At 44.6% G+C, this 21,350-nt stretch overlaps 1 protein-coding gene across 4 annotated transcripts in view; it reads left to right on the top strand.

Moving 5' to 3' along the window:
* Positions 1-21,350, top strand: part of LOC137624266 (piggyBac transposable element-derived protein 3-like) — a 153,445-nt gene that overhangs the window by 100,167 nt on the left and 31,928 nt on the right. For all 4 annotated transcript variants that reach the window (XM_068354805.1, XM_068354802.1, XM_068354804.1 and 1 more), the window contains exon 3: positions 14,902-15,011. In XM_068354805.1, the coding sequence (XP_068210906.1) occupies positions 14,902-15,011 (110 nt within the window). The remainder of the gene's footprint in view (positions 1-14,901; positions 15,012-21,350) is intronic.

The raw sequence follows: 21,350 nt of genomic DNA, 5'->3' as shown, positions 1-21,350 counted from the left end.
GAATAACTAATAAAATGAAATACGGGATACTTAGCTTCTTTGTTAACATGTATGCTGGTCTCCACCCACCACCCTGGGTGTGAATCAGCTACATGATCATCGGGTAAGATTAATATTGAAAAATGTTATTTTCATTAGTAAAATAAATTTTTGAATATACTTACCCGATGATCATGATTTAATTGATCCACCCTTCCTCCCCATAGAGAACCAGTGGACCGAGGAAAAAATTGAGGTGGTGTTGACAAGAAGTACTGGAGTACCTGACCACAGATGGCGCTGTTGTGTACACCCCCACCTGTATAGCGATCGCTGGCGTATCCCGACCGTAGATTTCTGTCGGGCAACAGAGTTGACAGCTACATGATCATCGGGTAAGTATATTCAAATATTTATTTTACTAATGAAAATAACATTTTACTACCTTTCTCCAGAAAGAAGGTTCAAATGGAAGGGGAGAATGTAACATTCAGGCTTCCATCCAGCCGCAGTACTATTGGCGGTAGAATCCAGCCAGAGTAATACCCCGACAACAGAACTTGTGGCCAGCAGTCCAAGGGAGAACTGAAGAACCTAGTGACAGAAGGGACTTCCCACCCACAGCCATCATGGCTGCCGACAAATGGCATGACCACTAGCAGCTTGCACAGCCGCCGCCGGCCGTCATAACTGTCGACAGTATGCAAAACACATCGTCGCAGGCAGTTGTCATGGCTGCCTGGAGCTTGGTCGCCGACAGCCGCACAACAGCTGCAGAGAGGGAGTCTAGCCGGCCCCCGTAACCCACCGGCAATGGTGAGGTTGCAAGATGCCGGCTCAAAGGAAGGCAATGGCTCTGTCATCATAGAAGAACGTACAGTATGTTCAAATATTTATTTTATTATGAAAATATCATATTATGACATATACGATCGACATAGAAAAAGGAAAATTATGCATATAATATCTTTACAAGTATAAATTGCCTAAATAGCTTTCATAATTAAATTATTTATGCTATTTAAACCAGGAATGTCGTTCTGCTAACTAAATAACACATGCCTAACGAACGACAGCGCCCATGGCGCCTCCGGTAACAGGCCTTGGTCCTAAGCACAATAAATTACTCTTTTTCAATATTAAACTTACCCGATAATCATGTAGCTGTCAACTCCGTTGCCCGACAGAATTCTATGGAGGGATACGCCAGCTATCACAATACTAGAAGGGGGTGTACTTACCAGCGCCACCTGTGGCCAGGTACTCAAGTACTTCTTGTTGACACCTCCTTAATTATTCCTCTCGTGCTTCCGGCAAGACGTTCTGGGATACGCTTATGTTCTTGGAGTATTTTCACGACTTTGGTGAAGTATTTCTCTTTGATTTCGGCTGTCGCTTTACTGGAAACTTCTATATTAGCTTAGTTAGCTTTTGGAATTAATTTGATTAAGTATGGTGACGAAGAGAGTATGAACTCTCTTTCACCTTTAAATGGCCGACCCTTCCCTTAGACGGAAGTGTTGGTGTCTAAGAGAGTATAGACTCTCTTTCTTAATTTTGTAACAAAAGTTATAGATTTATTTTATATCTCTCCGCCTCTTATAGGCCTCTTCGATTAACTTCCTTTTATTATAAACTTATTAAAATTAATTTTTATATTTGTTTATATTCGACCTTCCTAATAGTAGGCGGTCTTTTCTTGGTACCGAAGTTAATTAACATTGAGCCCGTCATTTCGGTTTTACCTGTTAACATATTATGCTATTTTAATGTCTTTGAAAGAATTTCTTTGATAGTCTAGTACTGTTTTCAAAGTTGAACTAACGTTTTGTTTTGTCTCTGCAGTTGTTGACGTTCAGAACGTTCAACTTGCACTCTATCGTTACGATAGAGAAAGAGTTTTCACGGTTTCACGTTGCAGTAAGAGTAACCGTGTCTAGCGTTTTGTTCATTCTTTCTTAACTTAATGGTTTTGATCCTAATAAAGGAACTTTTCATTTTGGGAAATATTTCAGTTTTTTCCTTTAACAATAATATGTTTTAACGATATATATGATTGGGCTCTTCTCTCAGGTTCTAAGTCAAGAGAGAGAGAGAGAGAGAGAGAGAGATAGAGACGGAGGGAGAAAGAGGAGAATAAACGTTTCATTCAAGCCTGCCAGGCGTACGAATAACGTTGTTATCGTTTTTTACTCTTCTCCCTAGTCTCTTTAGGGGAAGAAGGTAAACGTTTCTAGAGTGATCTAGTGTTTAGTCTCTTTCCAGCCACTGAATTATTTATCTTTCATTAGATTTTTCTGTTACATTGTAATTCTGTTTTCGCAATTACTAACTTTTGAGAAAGGATAGAATTGCGTGTTTCAGGTACAAACCACTTAAAGTTTCGAGTTCAGTGAAATAAGTGCAAACAGAAAATCAAAGTGATAAGTGATTAGCGCAAAGTTCAGTGTTGTGCGTGAGGGTACTTCTGTGCGCGCCAGTCGTCCTCCCAGTCCGGGACCTCTTGCAAGCTCCCAAGCCCAGGGGAGAAGCAATGTCGAAGGGCAGAAGGGTTCAGCAGGCCTTGATCGGCGCACAGAAGTATCCTCGGTGGTTGTGGGCGTGTCTTACCGAGACCGTCACTCCCACCCGCAGACGATTGAGCCCTTATTTTGCTCGTCTGCAGAAGAAATTTAGGGGAGAAAACGCTGGTCTCAGGTCTCAAGACCTCTTAAACGTAAAGTCCAGACCTATGCCAGACGTACGAAGTTAGAGTTCAACAACCCGGATGCAGTCATTGGGTTAGCTCTGACTCTCCTCAGTCATCAGTTGAATGCACTCCGCCTAAGAGGAGTAAGGTTCTGCCACAACAGAGCTCGACTGTTAAGGCTTTACCTCAGCCTACTGTAGTTTCTGCCGACCCCAAGTGGACTCTACTACAGTCCATGCAAGCACTGCTTTCGGACTTGATGCGTGAGTGTCGGGCTGAGAGTGTTGCGCCTCCGCCTCCGCCTACACTCCCTCCGCCTGCGCTCGCTCCGCCTGATCGCAGTTCCACCTGCCAGGCGTACGATGTTGAGCCACGTTCTGAGTTTGCTCTTCCCAGTGGTGTTCAGCCTCCGCCTTCCTTAAGGCAACTTTTACAATGGGATCAGGAGGATTATACCTCTCTTCCTCCGCCTCCACTTGCTGCTCCACCAGTGATGCAACACTCGGTTGAGGTACAACAACCTCTCCCGTCCATGAGTCAGTCTCCTCAGCTCTCGCTGCAGCGAGCTCAACCCTCCTCAAGGCAAGCACCTCAACACCTTAGCCTTGCGCCTCAGGAGCCTCAACTTGCGAGATTTTTACTGCGTTCTGCGCAGCCACTACCTTTTCGCTCTCAGCTCACACCGCAGGAACCTCAACTCGTTCCTCAGGAACTTGCTACTGCACATCCGCCAACCACTCGGCAAGCGCAACCCTTGAGTTCAGCCACTCATGCCAGGAGTCAGCCTCCTCCACCCATGAGCCTACCTTCTGCTGATCAGCCTTTGCAGACTGAGCCTCAGGTGTTCCCTCAACAGAGTCTTGAAGAGGAAACCACAACTATTGTTGTTCCAGCTCGTTCTGACTCTGCTGTTCAGCATACCTTACCTCCATTTTCAAACCTATGATAATGGAGGTTATTTGTATTACTTATAAAAATATATTTGTATTCCTGGCAATATATTTTTAACAATATCGCAAAATATGGCAAAAATATGAATCATGAGTTATGAATGTAAGGTATATATTATGTTGATATTAAAACCCCATGCAAGCATGCATAAAGCACTCTAGCACTGGTCATGGAATTTCTGAGAAATGTTAAACGCCATGCACACACTCTGCTTACCTTACATGCTCTGCTCACAGCATGCTCTGCATACTACATGCTCTGCATACAGCATGCTCTGCATTCAGCATGCTCTGCATACAACATGCTCTACTTACAGCATGCTCTGCATACAGCATGCTCTGCATACAACATGCTCTGCACACAGCATGCTCTGCATTCAGCATGCTCTGCATACAACATGCTCTGCATACAGCATGCTCTGCATTCAGCATGCTCTGCATACAACATGCTCTACATACAGCATGCTCTGCATACAGCATACTCTGCATACAACATGCTCTGCATACCTTACCGCATGCTTCTCAGTCACACATCTTTGGTTGTTGCCAACTCACTAGACTGTCAAGCAGTTTCATAACGTTGCCTTCTAGTCTGCTGCTTTTGCACCAGTGAACCCTCACTGAGAGAACTTAGCTTTTCTAGGATATGGTCCCTGTAGATGAGAAAGTTCTTTTCTCCCTCCTTCTGATATTCCCTTGAGGACTCTGTCATTTGGAGGGAGCCTTTAGCTGCATAGCCTCCTATGGACTTTTATTTAAGCATAACATGCTTCCAGGGAAGGTAATGGTTCCACTTCAGTCGCTAATCCCGTCTGTTACCACACCTGCTCCCATAGACCTTGAGCTGTGTTACAAGACATGCAGTCCAAGCTTAGTCCTTGTTAGAGGATTTTTTGTTTACGGAGTCAATGTGTCACGGGGAAGACGTTCAACAACCAACAGAAGTGACTTGTTGTGACGCAGTGCGGCAACCTCAGCAACCCGATAAGGAGTTTGTCTGTACGACCCAGACAGTCTAGACAGATTCGGGTTGTCACTGTACTTCCTCGCTTGCCCATGATTGACAGTTCACAGACTGTGCAGCAGTACCATGATCTTGTGTCCGGCTCCGTCAGACGACTGGCTTTTAAGAGCTCCCACAAGTCGTCGCTGTCTGGAGATTTTCAAATGGACTATGGATCTGACCAAGGAACTGGGCCTCCTGGTCAATTTTGAGGAGTCTCAGCTCGTCCCATCCCAGACCATTGTCTCCTTGGGTATGGATCTTCAGAGTCGAGCTTTTCGGACTTTTCCGTCGGCCCCAAGGATCTTCCAAGCCCTAGAATGCATCCAGAGCATGCTGAGAAGGAACCGATGCTCAGTCAGGTAGTGGATGAGTCTAACAGGGACACTTTCATCGCTGGCCCTGTTCATCGTGTTAGGGAGACTCCACCTCCCCCCCCCTTCAGTATCATCTAGCTGCTCACTGGATAAAGGACATGACGCTAGAGACGGTCTCAGTCCTGTTTCCGAAGAGAGGAGGTCTTCTCTCGCGTGGTGTAAGAACAGCTTTCTTCTCAAGGAAGTCTACCTTTGGCTGTTCAGAAACACAACCGCCGTCTCCTCTCGGACGCATCAGACACGGGCTGGGGTGCGACTTTGGACGGACAAGAATGCTCGGGAACTTGGAATCAGGAGCAAAGGACACTTCACATCAATTGCAAGGAGTTGTTGGCGGTTATTCTGGCCTTGATAAACTTCAAGTCCCTCCAGCTTAACAAGGTGGTGGAGGTGGACTCTGACAACACCACAGCCCTGGCTTATATCTTCAAGCAGGGAGGGACTCTTTCGTGGAAGTTGTTCTAGATCGCAAGGGACCTACTCATCTGGTCTAAAGATCGAAAGCTAACTGGTAACGAGGTTCATTCAGGGCGGTATGAATGTCATGGCAGATCACCTCAGACGGAAGGGTCAGGTCATCCCCACAGAGTGGACCCTTCTCAAGAATGTTTGCAGCAGACTTTGGGCCCTGTGGGGTCAGCCAACCATAGATCTGTTCACTACCTCGATAACCTAGAGACTCCTGTTGTATTGTTCTCCGATTCCAGACCCAGCAGCAGTTCACGTGGATGCTTTTCTGCTGGATTGGTTCCATCTCGACCTGTATGCATTCCCGCCGTTCAAGATTGTCAACAGGGTACTTCAGAAGTTCTCCTCTCACAAAGGGACACGGCTGACGTTGGTTGGCTCCGCTCTGGCCCGCGAGAGAATGGTTCTTAGAGGTACTGCAATGGCTGGTCGACATTCCCAGGACTCTTCCTCTAGGAGTGAACCTTCTAAGTCTACCTCACGTAAAGAAGGTACACCAATCCTCCACGCTCTTCGTCTGACTGCCTTCAGACTTTCGAAAGACTCTCAAGAGCTAGGGGCTTTTCGAAGGAAGCAGCCTGAGCGATTGCCAAAGCAAGGAGAACATCCACTCTCAGTATCTATCAGTCTATAGGGGAAGTCTTCCGTAGCTGGTACAAGACCAATGCAGTTTCCTCAACCAGTACCACTGTAACCCAGATTGCTGACTTCCTGTTATATCTAAGGAAAGTAAGATCCCTTTCAGCTCCTACGATCAAGGGTTACAGAAGTATGTTGGCAGCGGTTTTCCGCCACAGAGGCTTGGATCTTTCCACCAACAAAGATCTACAGGACCTCCCTAGGTCTTTTGAGACCTCAAAGGAACGTCGGTTGTCCACTCCAGGCTGGAATCTAGACGTGGTCCTAAGGTTCCTTATGTCATCAAGATTTGAACCTCTCCAATCAGCCTCTTTTTAGGACCTCACATTAAAAACTCTTTTCCTCGTGTGCTTGACAACAGCTAAAAGAGTAAGTGAGATCCATGCCTTCAGCAGGATCATTGTTTTCACATCTGAAACGGCTACATGTTCCTTGCAGCTCGGTTTTTGCTAAACGAGCTTCCTTCACGTCCTTGGCCTAAGTCGTTCGAGATCCCAAGCCTGTCCAACTTGGTGGGGAATGGTCTGAAGAGAGTACTTTGCCCAGTTAGAGCTCTTAGGTACTATCTAAAAAGGTCTTAACCTTTACAAGGACAATCAGAAGCCTTATAGTGTGCTATCAAGAAACCTTCTTTTCCAAGTTCTAAGAACTCAGTTTCTTACTATTCAGGCTTCTGATTAGAGAAACACATTCTCATCTGAAGGAAGAAGACCTTGCTTTGCTGAAGGTAAGGACACATGAAGTGGGAGCTGTGGCTACTTCAGTGGCCTTCAAACAGAGCCATTCTCTGCAGAGTGTTATGGATGCAACCTATTGGAGAAGCAAGTCAGTGTTCGCATCATTCTATCTCAAAGATGTCCAGTCTCTTTACGAGTACTGCTACACCCTGGGACCATTCGTAGCAACGAATGCAGTAGTAGGCGAGGGCTCAGCCACTACATTCCCATAATCCCATAACCTTTTAACCTTTCTCTTGAATACTTTTTATGGGTTGTACGGTCGGCTAAGAAGCCTTCCACATCCTTGTTGATTTGGCGGGTGGTCAATTCTTTCTTGAGAAGCGCCGAGGTTAAAGGTTGTGATGAGGTCCTTTAGTATGGGTTGCAGCCCTGTATACTTTAGCACCTTTGAGTTGATTCAGCCTCCCAAGAGGAACGCTGCGCTCAGTAAGGAAGACGATCTTATTAAAGGCAGAGTAACGGTTCAAGTCGACTTCCTTACCAGGTACTTATTATTTCATTGTTATTGTGGATAACTGATTATATGAAATACGGGATACTTAGCTATCCTTTAATCTTGTACACTGGTTTTCACCCACCCCCCTGGGTGTGAATCAGCTACATGATTATCGGGTAAGTTTAATATTGAAAAATGTTATTTTTATTAGTAAAATAAATTTTTGAATATACTTACCCGATAATCATGATTTAATCGACCCTCCCTTCCTCCCCATAGAGAACCAGTGGACCGAGGAATAATTGAGGAGGTGTCAACAAGAAGTACTTGAGTACCTGGCCACAGGTGGCGCTGGTAAGTACACCCCCTTCTAGTATTGTGATAGCTGGCGTATCCCTCCATAGAATTCTGTCGGGCAACGGAGTTGACAGCTACATGATTATCGGGTAAGTATATTCAAAAATTTATTTTACTAATAAAAATAACATAATTTCACTGTGAGACTGGAGCTAAATTACACCTATTGTAAAGATTCAATGCTCTACTCTCCAGAGGTGGAAGAAGCTGGAGATTGCATAATAATCCTTGAAAAACTATCAGAATTGTCAGAAGCGTAAACGCTATTAGGGGTGCAGATTGCTATGTGGCGTGTCAAGAATACGTCCTCTGATATTATGCGATATCCTTGAGAGAAATTTAAGGATATTCGCGCGAGGAGTTAGAATTCTGGAGACCCAAATGTAAAATTCTCTGGGAATATCACTGTAGTACATATATTCCTTAGGAAGCTGCTTATAGGAACTTCCATCAGGACAACATGGCTTGAGCCCAAAAAGAATGATATACTAAGTTGGATCATTAATACTTTCAAGTGTAAACTGAAAATGCAAAGGTATGTTCAGTACACCAAAAACTGAGACTAATGTGGATTAGTTGTATTTATTATATTTGGTTTAGAACAATTGAATGCTATTTTAGTCAACTAACTAGTAATTGTTTCTGTATGTATATTTCTGTGTGCAATATGTTTGTTTTATGAATAGAACTTACCTGGCAGTTATATATACATAGCTAATTATCTCTATTTCGGCAGAATTTTTCTAAAACTAGGCAACCGCCTTGTGGTGGTTGGGTGGTAACACCCGTTAAAGGGTGGTAGGAGGAATCATTCCCGTTTTCTGTTTTTCAGATCGACAACACGTTGGTCCGTCATTAAGAGTTTTTCTTTGCTTTCCCTGCTCGGTGTACCAGTCTGCTTTTTTGGTAAAGTACTCTGATTTGGGGTTTTGGCGATCGTTGTATTTTGTTTTCTCTTAGCTTTTTTGCTGTTTTTCATTATGAGTGAAAAGAGTCATTACCGTATCTGTGCGAATGAGGAATGTAAGGTGAGACTACCGAAAATGGCGGTAGACCCTCACACCGTTTGTTCTAATTGTAGGGGTTTTGTTTGTGCCCTTGATAATAGGTGCGGGGAATGTAAGGTTTTGGATGAGAAAGATTGGTTAATTATGAAGCGCTATGTGCGTAAGCTAGAGCTCGATAGAGTTAGGAGAGCTTCTAGGTCTAAGTCTAAGTCTGTTAGTGGTAAGGAAGACGAACTTAGCGTAGATTTATCTATTGATCCTATTATTGATTCCTCTTTGGAAGTTGATCCTTCCCTTGAGGTAGTAACTCCTGCACCTCCTACAGGTTCCGTATCTACGGATGACCCTCGGTACGCTAGCCTGGCGGCCGAGTTGAAGACCATTAAAGAACAACTGGAGGCCTTTAAAGGTAAGGAAAGTGAAAGTGCTTGTGTTAGTGCAGTGGAGGTGGCGACTGACCGAATCTGTCATACCCCTAGGCCTAGACCTCTACCAAGCTCCCAGGACCAAGGGAGAAGGTACGTCGATGACCGAAAGGGGGTGAGAGGTACGTACCCTCGGTCAGCCGTCGCCTCAGACAGTCCTGTTGTCGATTCCCAGGCTGCTCTTGACCGTCACGGGAAAGACGTGTCGGATGTGTTGTTTTCTTCTCCGAATTCGTCCAGACGTAAATGGAAGTATGAAGCTTCAAGACCTACTAAGAGCAGATGGAACCGCGACGAACGGTCTCGTTCTTTCTCTCCCGGTTCTAGCAGTTATGAACCTTGTCCGTCGGAGGATGATTTCGACTCCGTGCCTGTGAAAAGGGCGAAGCCTGCTGCCGAAGATCCTCCCCCTTCTACGAGTGTTATTCGTCAGCCCCCCCCTTCGGGTCCGCAAGACCCAGCTGATGTTGCTAAATCCTTTATGTCTGTCATGCAGGAACAACTTTTGACTTTAGTACAAGCCTTTAGCCGCCCTCTCTACGCCAGGATGAGGAATGTGTGCTTTCGCCAGGCGATACTTCTTCGCGATACCAGGGCGATACGTTTTCTCGTTCTCGATACCGGGACGATACCTTATCGAACGATGCTGCTTCTCGTTCTCGATGCCAAGACGATTCCGCCTCCCGTTCACGTTACCAGCACGATACCTCCTCTCGTTCGCTTCGCCACGACGATACCTCCTCTCATTCGCTTCGCCACGACGATACCTCCTCTCGTTCGCTTCGCCACGATGATACCTCCTCTTGTTCGCTTCGCCACGACGATACCGACCCTAGTTCTCGACGCCACGACGATACCGCCTCTCGTTCACGACGCCACGACGATACCGCCTCTCATTCTCGCCGCCACGACGATACCGCCTCTCGCTCTCGACTTCAGAACGACTCTGCCTCTCGTTCTCGGTCCCAGGGCGATACCACCCTGCCTCTTCGGGACGATACTGCCTCTCGTCCCAAGTATTCTTCTAGCGCGGGACTCCAGGATGCAACCCGTCTTTTGCAGGATGATACCTTTGATTTGCCCTTGTCGGGTTCTAAGGATCCTTCTTCTCTTTCGAAGGATATTGCAGATGTGGATCAGGACCTCGAGGATGTTTCTGATGACGATGATAATCCTGCCGATGCTGTGGGAGATTACAAAGTTCTCTCTCGCTCCCTTCTTGAACTTTTTGGAGAGGAATTCCAACCTGCTGCCCCTCAATCTCCTCAGTCCCAATTTAACAGAAAGAAGGCCAAGAAACAGTCGGCCTTCATCAAGATGAAGCTGTCTATCTCCGCAAAGAAGGCTCTCACGAAGATTGATGACTGGATGATGGAGCGGAGACAAACAGTTAAGACTTCCTTCTCGTTTCCACCAGCTCGTCTTGCTTCAAGAGCGGGTATGTGGTATGCAACTGGAGAACCTTTGGGTCTGGGAGTGCCTTCCTCCTCCAAGGGTGACTTCTCTGGTTTAGTGGACTCTGCTAGAAGGCATGCTCTCAACTCAGCCAAGGTCATGTGGTCGATGTTGGAGCTGGATCATCTCGTCAAAGGTATTTTTAGAGCCTTTGAGGTTTTTAGTTTCCTAGACTGGTCGCTTGGGACTCTCGCAAGGAAAACTGACCAGATGGAAGGATCTAGGGACCTTACCAGTATTATTTCCTGTATGGATAAGGCCCTCAGAGATGGGGCGAATGAGTTGGCTGCTCTGTTCTCAGCTGGGGTCCTAAAGAAGAGAGCTCTGCTTTGCTCTTTTGCTTCTAGGTCTGTTACCAATGCACAAAAGTCTGAGCTTCTTTACGCCCCCCTCTCTCAACATCTTTTTCCCGAGTCCCTGGTTAATGACATTACGCGTTCTCTGGCCCAAAAAGCCACCTAAGACCTTTTATCTCGTTCTGCTCGTAAGCCCTTGGCAGCCCCTCCTTCTTCTTTGAAACGGGAGGAAAGGAGATTCCAGCAGCCCTTTCGGGGCAGGACTACTTCAAGACCAGATTTTAGAGGGAGAAGGCAAGAATCAAGACCAAGATCTACCAGGGGTTCTTTCAGACCTCGCTCCAGAAAATGAAGTTCGTCTCCTCCAGACAGTAGGCGCAAGACTGTCAGGTTTTTGGCAGTCTTGGAAGAGGAGAGGGGCGGACACCTGGTCCCTCTCAGTCATCAAGGAAGGATACAAGATCCCCTTTCTGAAAAAACCTCCTCTCGCAGATGCTCCGCTGGCCTTAGTAACCCGGTACTCAGATCCGGGGAAACAGAAGGCCCTAGTAGACCTTGTCAACCAAATGCTAGACAAGGGGGCGATAGAACTGGTTCGGGATCTATCCTCCCCAGGCTTTTACAATTGCCTGTTTCTGGTCCCCAAGAACTCGGGCGGATGGAGACCCGTCCTGGATGTCAGCGCTCTCAACGTATTTGTGGAGAAGACAAAGTTCTCCATGGAGACGACTCAGTCGGTGCTGGCGTCAGTACGTCCAGGGGACTGGATGGTGTCCCTCGACTTGCAGGACACATATTTCCATGTCCCCATCCATCCGACTTCGAGGAAGTACCTGAGATTTGTAATGGAGGGCAAGTGCTTCCAATTCAGAGCTCTTTGCTTCGGTCTCAGCACGGCTCCTCAAGTCTTCACCAGGGTAATGGCGAATGTGTCAGGTTGGCTGCATCAGGAGGGGATAAGGATATCCTTCTATCTGGACGATTGGCTGATTCGTTCACGATCGAGGGAGAAATGTCTGGAGGATTTACGGAAGACTTTTATGATGGCTCAAGATCTAGGCCTGGTCATCAACAGGGAGAAGTCTCAGATCAGACCGAATCAGACTATTCTCTATTTGGGGATAGTTCTGAATTCAGTTCTTTTTCGGGCTTCTCCCTCTCAGGAAAGACAGACCAAATGTCTCGTAAAAGTCAGAACTTTCCTGGACAAGAAGAGATGCACAGCGAAGGAGTGGATGAGTTTGCTGGGGACTCTATCCTCCCTCGAACAGTTTGTCTCTCTGGGGAGACTCCACCTAAGGCCTCTTCAGCACTTTCTTTCGAAGACGTGGAACAGAAAGATGCAGGAAGACTCCTTTTCCTTCCCCATTCCGATAGAAGTCAAGACTCCTCTGAAGTGGTGGCTGGACCCAACCTTGTTAGGGGAAGGGATCTCCTTACACAAGAAGAACCCAGACCTAGTGTTGTTTTCAGACGCATCAGAGTCAGGCTGGGGGGCAACACTAGGAAGCAAGGAGGTCTCAGGCTATTGGGAAGGAATTCAGCTGGGATGGCACATCAACGACAAGGAGCTGATGGCCATTTTTCTGGGGCTAAAGGCCTTCAAGGACTTGGTGTCTGGGAAGATTGTGGAGGTCAACTCAGACAACACCACAGCTCTTGCTCACATCAGGAAGCAAGGAGGGACTCACTCTCTGTCTCTGTTCGAGACAGCAAGAGAGCTCCTTCTTTGGGCGAAGGAAAACAGGATAAACCTGCTGACGAGGTTTGTTCAGGGACAGAAGAATGTGAGGGCGGACATGCTCAGCAGGAAAGGGCAGGTCCTTCCCACAGAATGGACCCTCAACCAACAGGTCTGTTAGAGTCTCTGGAGGCTGTGGGGGAGACCCCTCATCGATCTTTTCGCCTCCAACTTATCCAAGAGGATCCCCATCTATTGCTCCCTAGTTCCGGACAGAGAGGCAATAGCAGTAGACGCCTTTTTGATGGATTGGACGGGGATGGACACTTATGCTTTTCCCCCATTCAAGATCATCAATCTGGTAGTCAGGAAATTCGCCCTCCTCGATTCGGGATGGATGATCCTGATAGCTCCATTCTGGCCGATGAGGGAATGGTTCACGGAGGTGGTGGACTTGTTGATGGACTTTCCAAGAAGCCTCCCTGCAAGTCCAAATCTGCTCAGACAACCCCACTTCGAGAGATATCATCAAAACCCCCTCGCTCTCAATCTGACTGCCTTCAGACTATCGAGAAGCTCGTCAGATCGAGAGGCTTTTCAGCGCAAGCTGCGAAAGCTATCGCCAGAGCGAGGAGGGTCTCCGCAGAGGGTCTACCAGTCCAAGTGGGAGACTTTTAGGGCTTGGTGTAGGAAGCACAAGATTTCCTCATCCTCTACCTCTGTGAGCCAGATTGCGGATTTCTTGTTGTACCTCAGACAGGACGCTAAGCTAGCTGTGTCCACTATCAAAGGGTACAAAAGTATGCTCTCTTCCGTCTGTCGGCATAGAGGCTTGGACTTGTCTCGCGATAAGGACTTACATGACCTCTTGAAGTCTTATGAGACGACCAAGCAGACCCAGTTAAAGCCCCCTTCTTGGAACCTTGATGTGGTTCTTAAATTTCTGTGCACCAAGAGATTTGAGCCCATCTCACAGGCTTCCCTTTGGGAGGTTACCAAGAAGACCCTCTTTCTTTTGGCCTTAGCAACAGCTAAAAGAGTTAGTGAAGTCCATGCAATTGAAAAACAGGTAGGCTTCAATCTGAATGGGGCAGTTTGTGCCTTGAGATTAGACTTTCTCGCTAAGAACGAGAACCGTTCTAAGCCCTGGCCGAGGACCTTTGAGGTTCCTAACTTGACCAACCTAGTGGGTCAAGAGCAAGAGAGGCTGCTCTGTCCAGTACGAGCCCTCAAGACCTACTTGTCTCGCACGAAAAGTGTGAGAGGCTCTTCTAGCTCCCTGTGGTGTTCTGTGAAAGATCCTCAAAAGCCCCTTTCCAAGAACGCATTGTCCTTTTTCCTGAGGGAAGTGATAAGAGAAGCGCATCTCTTGTGTGAGGAGGAACACTTCGGACGTTTAAAAGTGCAAGCTCACGAAGTGAGGGCCATTGCGACGTCGCTTGCTTACCGCAAGAACATGTCGCTCCATCAAATTATGGATGCAACATTCTGGAGGATCAACTCTGTGTTCGCCTCTCATTACCTCAGAGAGGTGAGGGTGGATTATGAGAAATGTTATACCTTGGGACCATACGTAGCTACGGCTTCTGTATTAGGCAAAGGAGTTACTACCTCCCCTCAACCTTAGTTTTGTTTACTTGTACATAGGTTGGTGTATTTTTTATTGGTTGTCTGAGGACTTCGACTTGTGTACAGTCACCTCAGTCTAGTTAGATGATTTTTATCTACTTTGCAAATGCTAGGTGGTTGGTTTGGTAAAGTTGCGGTTTTTTATTTTGGGCAATAGGTAGTCCTGAAGTCTAGTCAGATTGTTGGTCTCACCCCGTTGACAGACTCGATTGAGTGTTTTCAGCACTGCAGGTCACATCCTGGCTGACACTCCTAAGGGAAAGCGACTCAAGAGGCAGGAACCTTTGAAGTCAGCTACCTTAGCAGGTAAGGAATCAAGGTGTTTATTTATCCTACAACTTTTTTGGTTGTTTCCCCAACGATGTTACTGTCTATCACCCTCCTCCAAGTGTGTTAATCAGCTATGTATATATAACTGCCAGGTAAGTTCTATTCATAAAAATGGATTTTTTATGATAAAACAAAGTTTTATGAATACTTACCTGGCAGTTATATATACATTCGAAGGCCCGCCCACCTCCCCTCAGGAGACAGGTCGGGCATAGATGAACTGAAGAACAGAAAACGGGAATGATTCCTCCTACCACCCTTTAACGGGTGTTACCACCCAACCACCACAAAGCGGTTGCCTAGTTTTAGAAAAATTCTGCCGAAATAGAGATAATTAGCTATGTATATATAACTGCCAGGTAAGTATTCATAAAACTTTGTTTTATCATAAAAACTCCATTTTATTTTTTTTAGTTATATTTTTTTTTTCTTTCCCATAGGTGATCATGAAGTGAAATTGGAAATAAAAGATGAACCATTAGATGTTCTTCAGGAAGAGAAAGTTATAAAAGATGGCTCTGTCAAACTTAAATTGGATAATCAGAAAAAGGTAAGTTAAATCTCAATTGTTTAAGGAGCTCTGGTTTTGAATTTTTTAAATTCAGACTTCTTACAGTTTTGGTTAGAACTTTAATATTTCATGTCCTAGTTTTTTGTGGGCTCGAGTCGTAGTGTCCTGTTGGAAGTTCTTCTAGGAATATTTCTACTTGGGATATTTCTGTGAGGGATATGTCAGAAAATTTTACATGCAGAGTTATCACTCGGTTATTACCCCCGGAACGAATATTCCGAAAGATATCGTGTATGTAACAAAGATGAGTTGAAATACAATCGTGGCCACCCTTCCCCGATTGGAATTAACCTTGTCTAGAAGGATATGAAATAGGCTCGGCAACGTGAGGGAGCCGCTACAACTCCTATACCATTGTGTTAATGTAAATACTGTACAGTACATACGCTGGTCGCCCTCCCCTTTTGCAGCCCCATTTTAGATAGTGCTTCTGTTTTTTGCAGGTTTTTAGATTTTTTATCATGGATGCTAATACTTCTGCTTCTCCAAATAAGTTGTACAGTCAGCCCTCTTTTATCGCAGGTTCTTTCTTACCGGTTTTGACTTATTAAATAAAAATTCTCATAAATATCACAATAAGATTCAAGCCTGGCAGTGATTTCAAACATAGCCTTAAAACTATATTGCTTAGAAATTAAACAACCAAAAAAAATCACACTTATCATTGATCATAAACAACAACAGATGATAATATATATACCGATAATGCTCGACTTACGACCTATGCTACTTATGACGATTCGACTTTACAACGAGTTTTTTCAGGGTGATGACGTCACAAGTCTCAGAAATAGGACGAATATTTCCTTGAAAATAATCTATTATCTTGTGAAAAAATAAATTAATTTATCTTGTTAAATTATTATTTTCTTTTATTGTTACTATTCTGTATCTATTTCAGTGAAAAATACATCAAGAAAAGTTTTAATATCTGTCGAGTTCACATATGTCTGGTGACGTCACATCACTGGCGGAAAGCGACCGGGCAATACAGTGATTTCCTTCCAATAGGCTAACGATTAATATTAGTATTCCCATTATCGAAATATTAAGTAACTATACAAAGTATTTTGTGGGTCTGTATCAGTTGTCATGAGTACTACGTAGCGTAAATTTGACTGTACCCTATTTTTATTAAATCACTGATAATAGATCGATGTTTATCTAAAGAAAGTACTGTATACTAATAGGACAAATATTTTCTTGAAAATATTTTTTTTACATTATAAAAATGAAATACTTTTGCTTTGTAAGTTAGTATTTTCTTTTCATTTCTTGCAAGAGAAAAGGAAATTAATTTACATATTTTGCAAGTCATTCTTCGTAGCCTTTACTTCACGTGACGTCATGTATCTGGGGGAAGCACGTTAACAAATCGAATGATTTCCTTTCATTGTGTTACCGAGTAATCTTATTACAGCATTCCCATCATTGAAACATTGAGTAACGATAACAAGTGTTTTAGTGGTCTGTATCATTAGTTATGAGATTACTGTAGTACAACTTACCGTAAATTTAAGAAAAAAAGTCTGATGACGTCATATTTATGGTTGAAGGCGAGAGGCAAATCAAGTGATTTCCTTCCGATGAGTTACTATTCCCATAATCGAAACATCGATTAATGATATAAAGAATTTTTTTAATAATTTTCAAAGAAATAGGAAGACTTGACTGAATTAAAACTCAAAATACACACACACACACACAGACGTTGGTGTTAATGTTATGGGAATGAATTATTTGTGATTTACTTTCAGTTTTTGACGTGGGTAGGGGATCCGTGGCTAGGTCTATGACCTCGGAAGGGGGTTGGGGCCTTAACCCCCGGCTTGGTTTGTTATCTGGGAAGGGGGTAGTTCTGTGACCTGGGAATGGCGGTTGGGGGCGTGCCCCCGTCTAAGTCTGTGACCTGGGAACTACGTGGTTAAGTGAGGTGGATGTGTTAAGTTCTGTGGCCTTTTACAAATCTGGAAAGTGTTAAATAATAATTATTTTCCTGTTTTGCCCACCCAAAGTCCCAGGTTTCCACCTGTGTCCATTTGGAAAGGGGTAGATAAAGGGAGAACGATTTATTTGCAATGGAAATATAGCTCAAAGCTTCTATGTAAGGGGGGAGAAATGGCTTAGAGGGGGAAATATATCCTCTAATCCTCCTAGCATATCCTAGGTCTGAAATTCCCCCGGGGGAATAACAGCACAGACTGCTTTTCCCGGGGGAAATCTATCTCTAGTGTGTGTATATATATATATATATATATATATATATATATATATATATATATATATATATACATATATATATATATATATATATATATATATATATATATATATATATATATATATATATATATATGAGAGAGAGAGTGTGTGTGTGTGTGTGTGTGTGTGTGTGTGTGTGTGTGTGTGTGTGTGTGTCAGGAAGGAGTTCCTCAGGGGAGTGTGCTAAGTGTAACCCTCTTTGCATTAGCAAGTAATAGGACATCCTCAGTCATTCCCCAGGATGTTCTCTCAACTTTACAGGTCGTCGCCGATTTACGGCGGAGATAGGGACCAAGAGGCTCGTCGTAACCGATTTCGTCGCATGTCGAACTAAAAAAGTGAAGTTTCCGTTGATTTATTAAGCTGTTGTGATTCAGCAATCATCCAAGTCATATTATATCAATATTTTCTTACTGTATATCATTATTTAATTTTCTTGTTCCATAGTATATCTTATGCTCTAATAAATCCCTATTGTTTTCTATTTTCAATTTCGGAAATATTTTTGCAGTCAGAAATTACCAACTTTTTTCTTTAGTTTTGGTTGTGATCAGCTGTGCTTTTGATATGACGGTCCCGCATTGCACATAAAATGGCATATTGTTTATATAATTACGTAATTTATTTGAAATATATTCATGATGAATATTATATACAGCACCAGAATTTTACACAATATAGTTTTCATATACTTCGTTTATAACCAGTATTGCTAGGAATTAGCTATATTATGCCGATAGTATTCTTTAATTTTGGCAATTTAGGTAGCCGATCTTGTTGCCGCTAGCCGCTAGGCTTCCTAGCCTAAGTGTTTTAGTTACTCTCCTGCATGATATAATAGGAGTTCCTTGTGTTATTGAAATTAAATGAAGATATTAGGCAATTTATACGTGTATGAAATATGATTTGCTTTATAATTTCCCTCTTCCAAGATATTATATGTAAGAGCTTCGATGAGTTAGGTAGTCGATCTCACTGTCTTTAGGCTAATAGCCTTGTGGCTTTAGTATACTTTCATACAATCTCCCCGGTTACCTTAGTGTATAAGGTAATACCTTCTTCCCTCTGAGTATAGCCTATGGCTATGATCCTAGCCGGCCTTGCCTTGAATTGTGATTCTGGTAAGGTTAGGCTAGGGTTTCTGCTCCTTTTCCAAGCCATTGTTCATGAGCTTTGAGTTTAGGTCAGAGCCTCAGAGTACTTGTTGTATGCCATCTTCTGCCTAATAGGGTGAATGTACTCCCCTATCAGGCTTAGCTGGTTGACATAGGAGGCCTTGCCTCCCTGGACTGCACTTGGAGGGATCATGGGATCCCCTCCTCTCTGCGGTCTGGGGACTAGTCCATTACCTGCGGATCCTAGGCTATAGGATAGTGTTTACTCTTGGCCTAGGATGGTGTAGGCAAGGGAGTTCTGTTTCGTTATAGTTAGGTGACGGTTTGATGCCGATCCCTTTACTGTATTGGCACACCCTATGCTGGAGAATGTACTCTCCTTAAACCTAGGATACTAGTGATAATGAAACAGAGTTCCTTACTGTGTGATAGGGAGGGCTTGCCGGCTCCTATCACATCTCTTACAGGACCCTTTTTTCCCCCGTCCCTTTCTATCCTTTAGCAATGGCCTAGCCTTCACATCTCTGTGTCCGTTGTCCTACAACTTCACAGTGTGCCGGCGAGTTGTAGGACTGGCTCGGTCTTGTGCCTGTATGGCCTAGTCGTTCAGTTTCCCTTAAGACATTAGCTTTGCCTTTGAGTGTTCTTCAGTCCTCCCTTGGGCTGCCTTCCGTTGCCTTTGTTAGACTGACTCCGGCATAATCTGCGGATGGATGGAAGCTTGATTATGATATGTCTCCGCTTCCATTTGAACCCTCATTCAGGAAGAAGGTAGTAATTCAGTGGCTAGTGCCGCCACTATTCTTCATCTGCCTTCACTCCTTGCTTTCTCTCCATCTATTACCGCCTTTGATTCATTGACACCCTGACTCTGCCGGCGAGAGCCGGCAGTGTCTGCCCTTGGGCACTACCCAGTTACATTGAATGATGGCTGGGATGGTGTGCCTTCAGTCGGTGACCCTCCGGCAGTCCCGGGGATCGCCGGCAAGGCAGCTGCCTCCGACTAATCTTAATTTTATATTTGGCCACTACCTAGTCACATTGAATGATGACTGGGTTGGTGTGTCTTCAGTCGGCGATCCGCCGGCTGCCGGCGAAGTTCCGGCAGTTCAGTGGGTCGCCGGCAAGCCGGAGGGCTACCAGATACATATACAATAAATTTTGTGCCAGTAAAATCAAGTCTAAGTACTAGCCTTGCCAGCAGGGTGCCGGCAGTAACTGCTGTATATGAAAACTGTAGTCAGTACATCTGTAGTATAGAGTATACTGCAGACTGAAAACTATGGGATTTACTGTACTTATATAGCAGCTAAAGTTTTCTAACATACTCTTTGATTCCAGGCATAGTCTATTGTTGAAACCAAATAAAATTGGGAAAGGAATTCCCTTTTCTCTTTACACTGATGGTCGATCAGTCCTTTAATCCTCACTATTAACTCTTTTGGAAGTGAGCGTCGTTTACACTACATCCTTAGGGACTATAATCTTCCCTGGGGCTTCTCACTGAAGATACCCTAGAATTAATAGTGAAGGAGGTAGGTCACAGCAATTGGCCGGGCAGGAATCAAAGGTATGTGTCTTGACTATTTCATTTCCAGCTTACCTATCCTAAGCTTTATGCAAAAAAAAAAAAAAAATTATAATAGTTATAATATTTATAAGTAATGAGATAGACTACAGTATACTCATGTAATTTTCCTCTCTTTACAGGAGGATTATGTCAAGTACGACAGCATGTTCTGCAGCATCCGCCGCAAGAACTTTTATGGTCATTCGGGGTGTAGGACACACTCCAGCTGTTCCATCACCAAGGGAACTCTGAATTATATGTGTAGTATGTAAGAACCTGTTAGATGAGACTTTTGAGAATCCCGAGACAGCAGAGTCTAGGGATGCAGCTCGGGATAAACTACGCAATTGGGTGTTATTCCTCAGCCTCACCCTGAGATCCCTTGCATCCAGTTATCCATCGACATGGTTGTATCGGATGCGATGAAGGACATCCACCTAGATGAGAGGATGTCAGAGGACACTGAGAAAGACCTTTTGGCAGAAGGTCAAGAAGAGGAGTCAACGATGGCTCCCGAGACGGAAGATGACGTGTTCGAAACAATCTCTGTTTCGTCGGTTCTTGCACCAGAACCTGTTCCCTCTACATCATTCACTCCTCAATCTACAAAGTCAGATGATACCTTGGCTGCCTTCAAAGCTATTATAGACAGGTATGATAAAATGATTGAGAAGAGGACAGCTGATCTCAAGCAGGAGATTCTTCGGATCACGCTTTCCCGGGGGTCTCAGCGGAGACTTAATGTGAAGGATCTTCCCACATGTTCAGAAGCCAACCCTTGGAAGCATGCTGAGTACATGCCCATAACCACGGGGAAGATTGACATTTCTGAAAAGTTAGGTGCTGTCCCCATTGAGGACATCGAGTTCTGGCCTAACTTTGATGCCTATCCAGACTGCTTCTTTCGTCTTAAGACGGAACCAGTTTCTAAGGAAGAAACAGAGCCTAAGGAGTTCATAGTGCTTGATCTGCCAAAGGCTCAGGCTTTGTTCACCAGCAGTCTAAAAATCAAGGGCTTCACCAACTCTAGGGTGCCAGCCCTGAGCAAGAAACATCCATCTTTCCTTGCTCCTACAATTATGGTTTTCCCCTTCGCTTAGAAATCTTTCAAAGCGGTGGTTAAGGCAGTGGAAGCAGGGAAACCTTGCCCTACACTAGAAGAGTGTAGGCCCTTCTCCCTGGCCTTACCAGCGGATCATAATGATTGGAAGGACATTCAGTGAACCTTCTCAGTCGGGAAGTTGGAGGCTGACATCGCTGGACGGCAGTTCAACGAGAACCTCCCCAAGTTGTCTGAGTTTCTCCTACGTAGAGAACGGGTTATGAAGGAGAGGCTAGCTGCCTCTCTGTCCCTTCAGGTGTCTATGGAGG

This window comes from Palaemon carinicauda, chromosome 31 (genome assembly GCF_036898095.1).
Source record: "Palaemon carinicauda isolate YSFRI2023 chromosome 31, ASM3689809v2, whole genome shotgun sequence".
Taxonomy (NCBI): Eukaryota; Metazoa; Arthropoda; class Malacostraca; order Decapoda; family Palaemonidae; genus Palaemon; species Palaemon carinicauda.
Note: the sequence above shows the minus strand (reverse complement) of the source record. Positions and strands in the feature narration are given on the sequence as shown.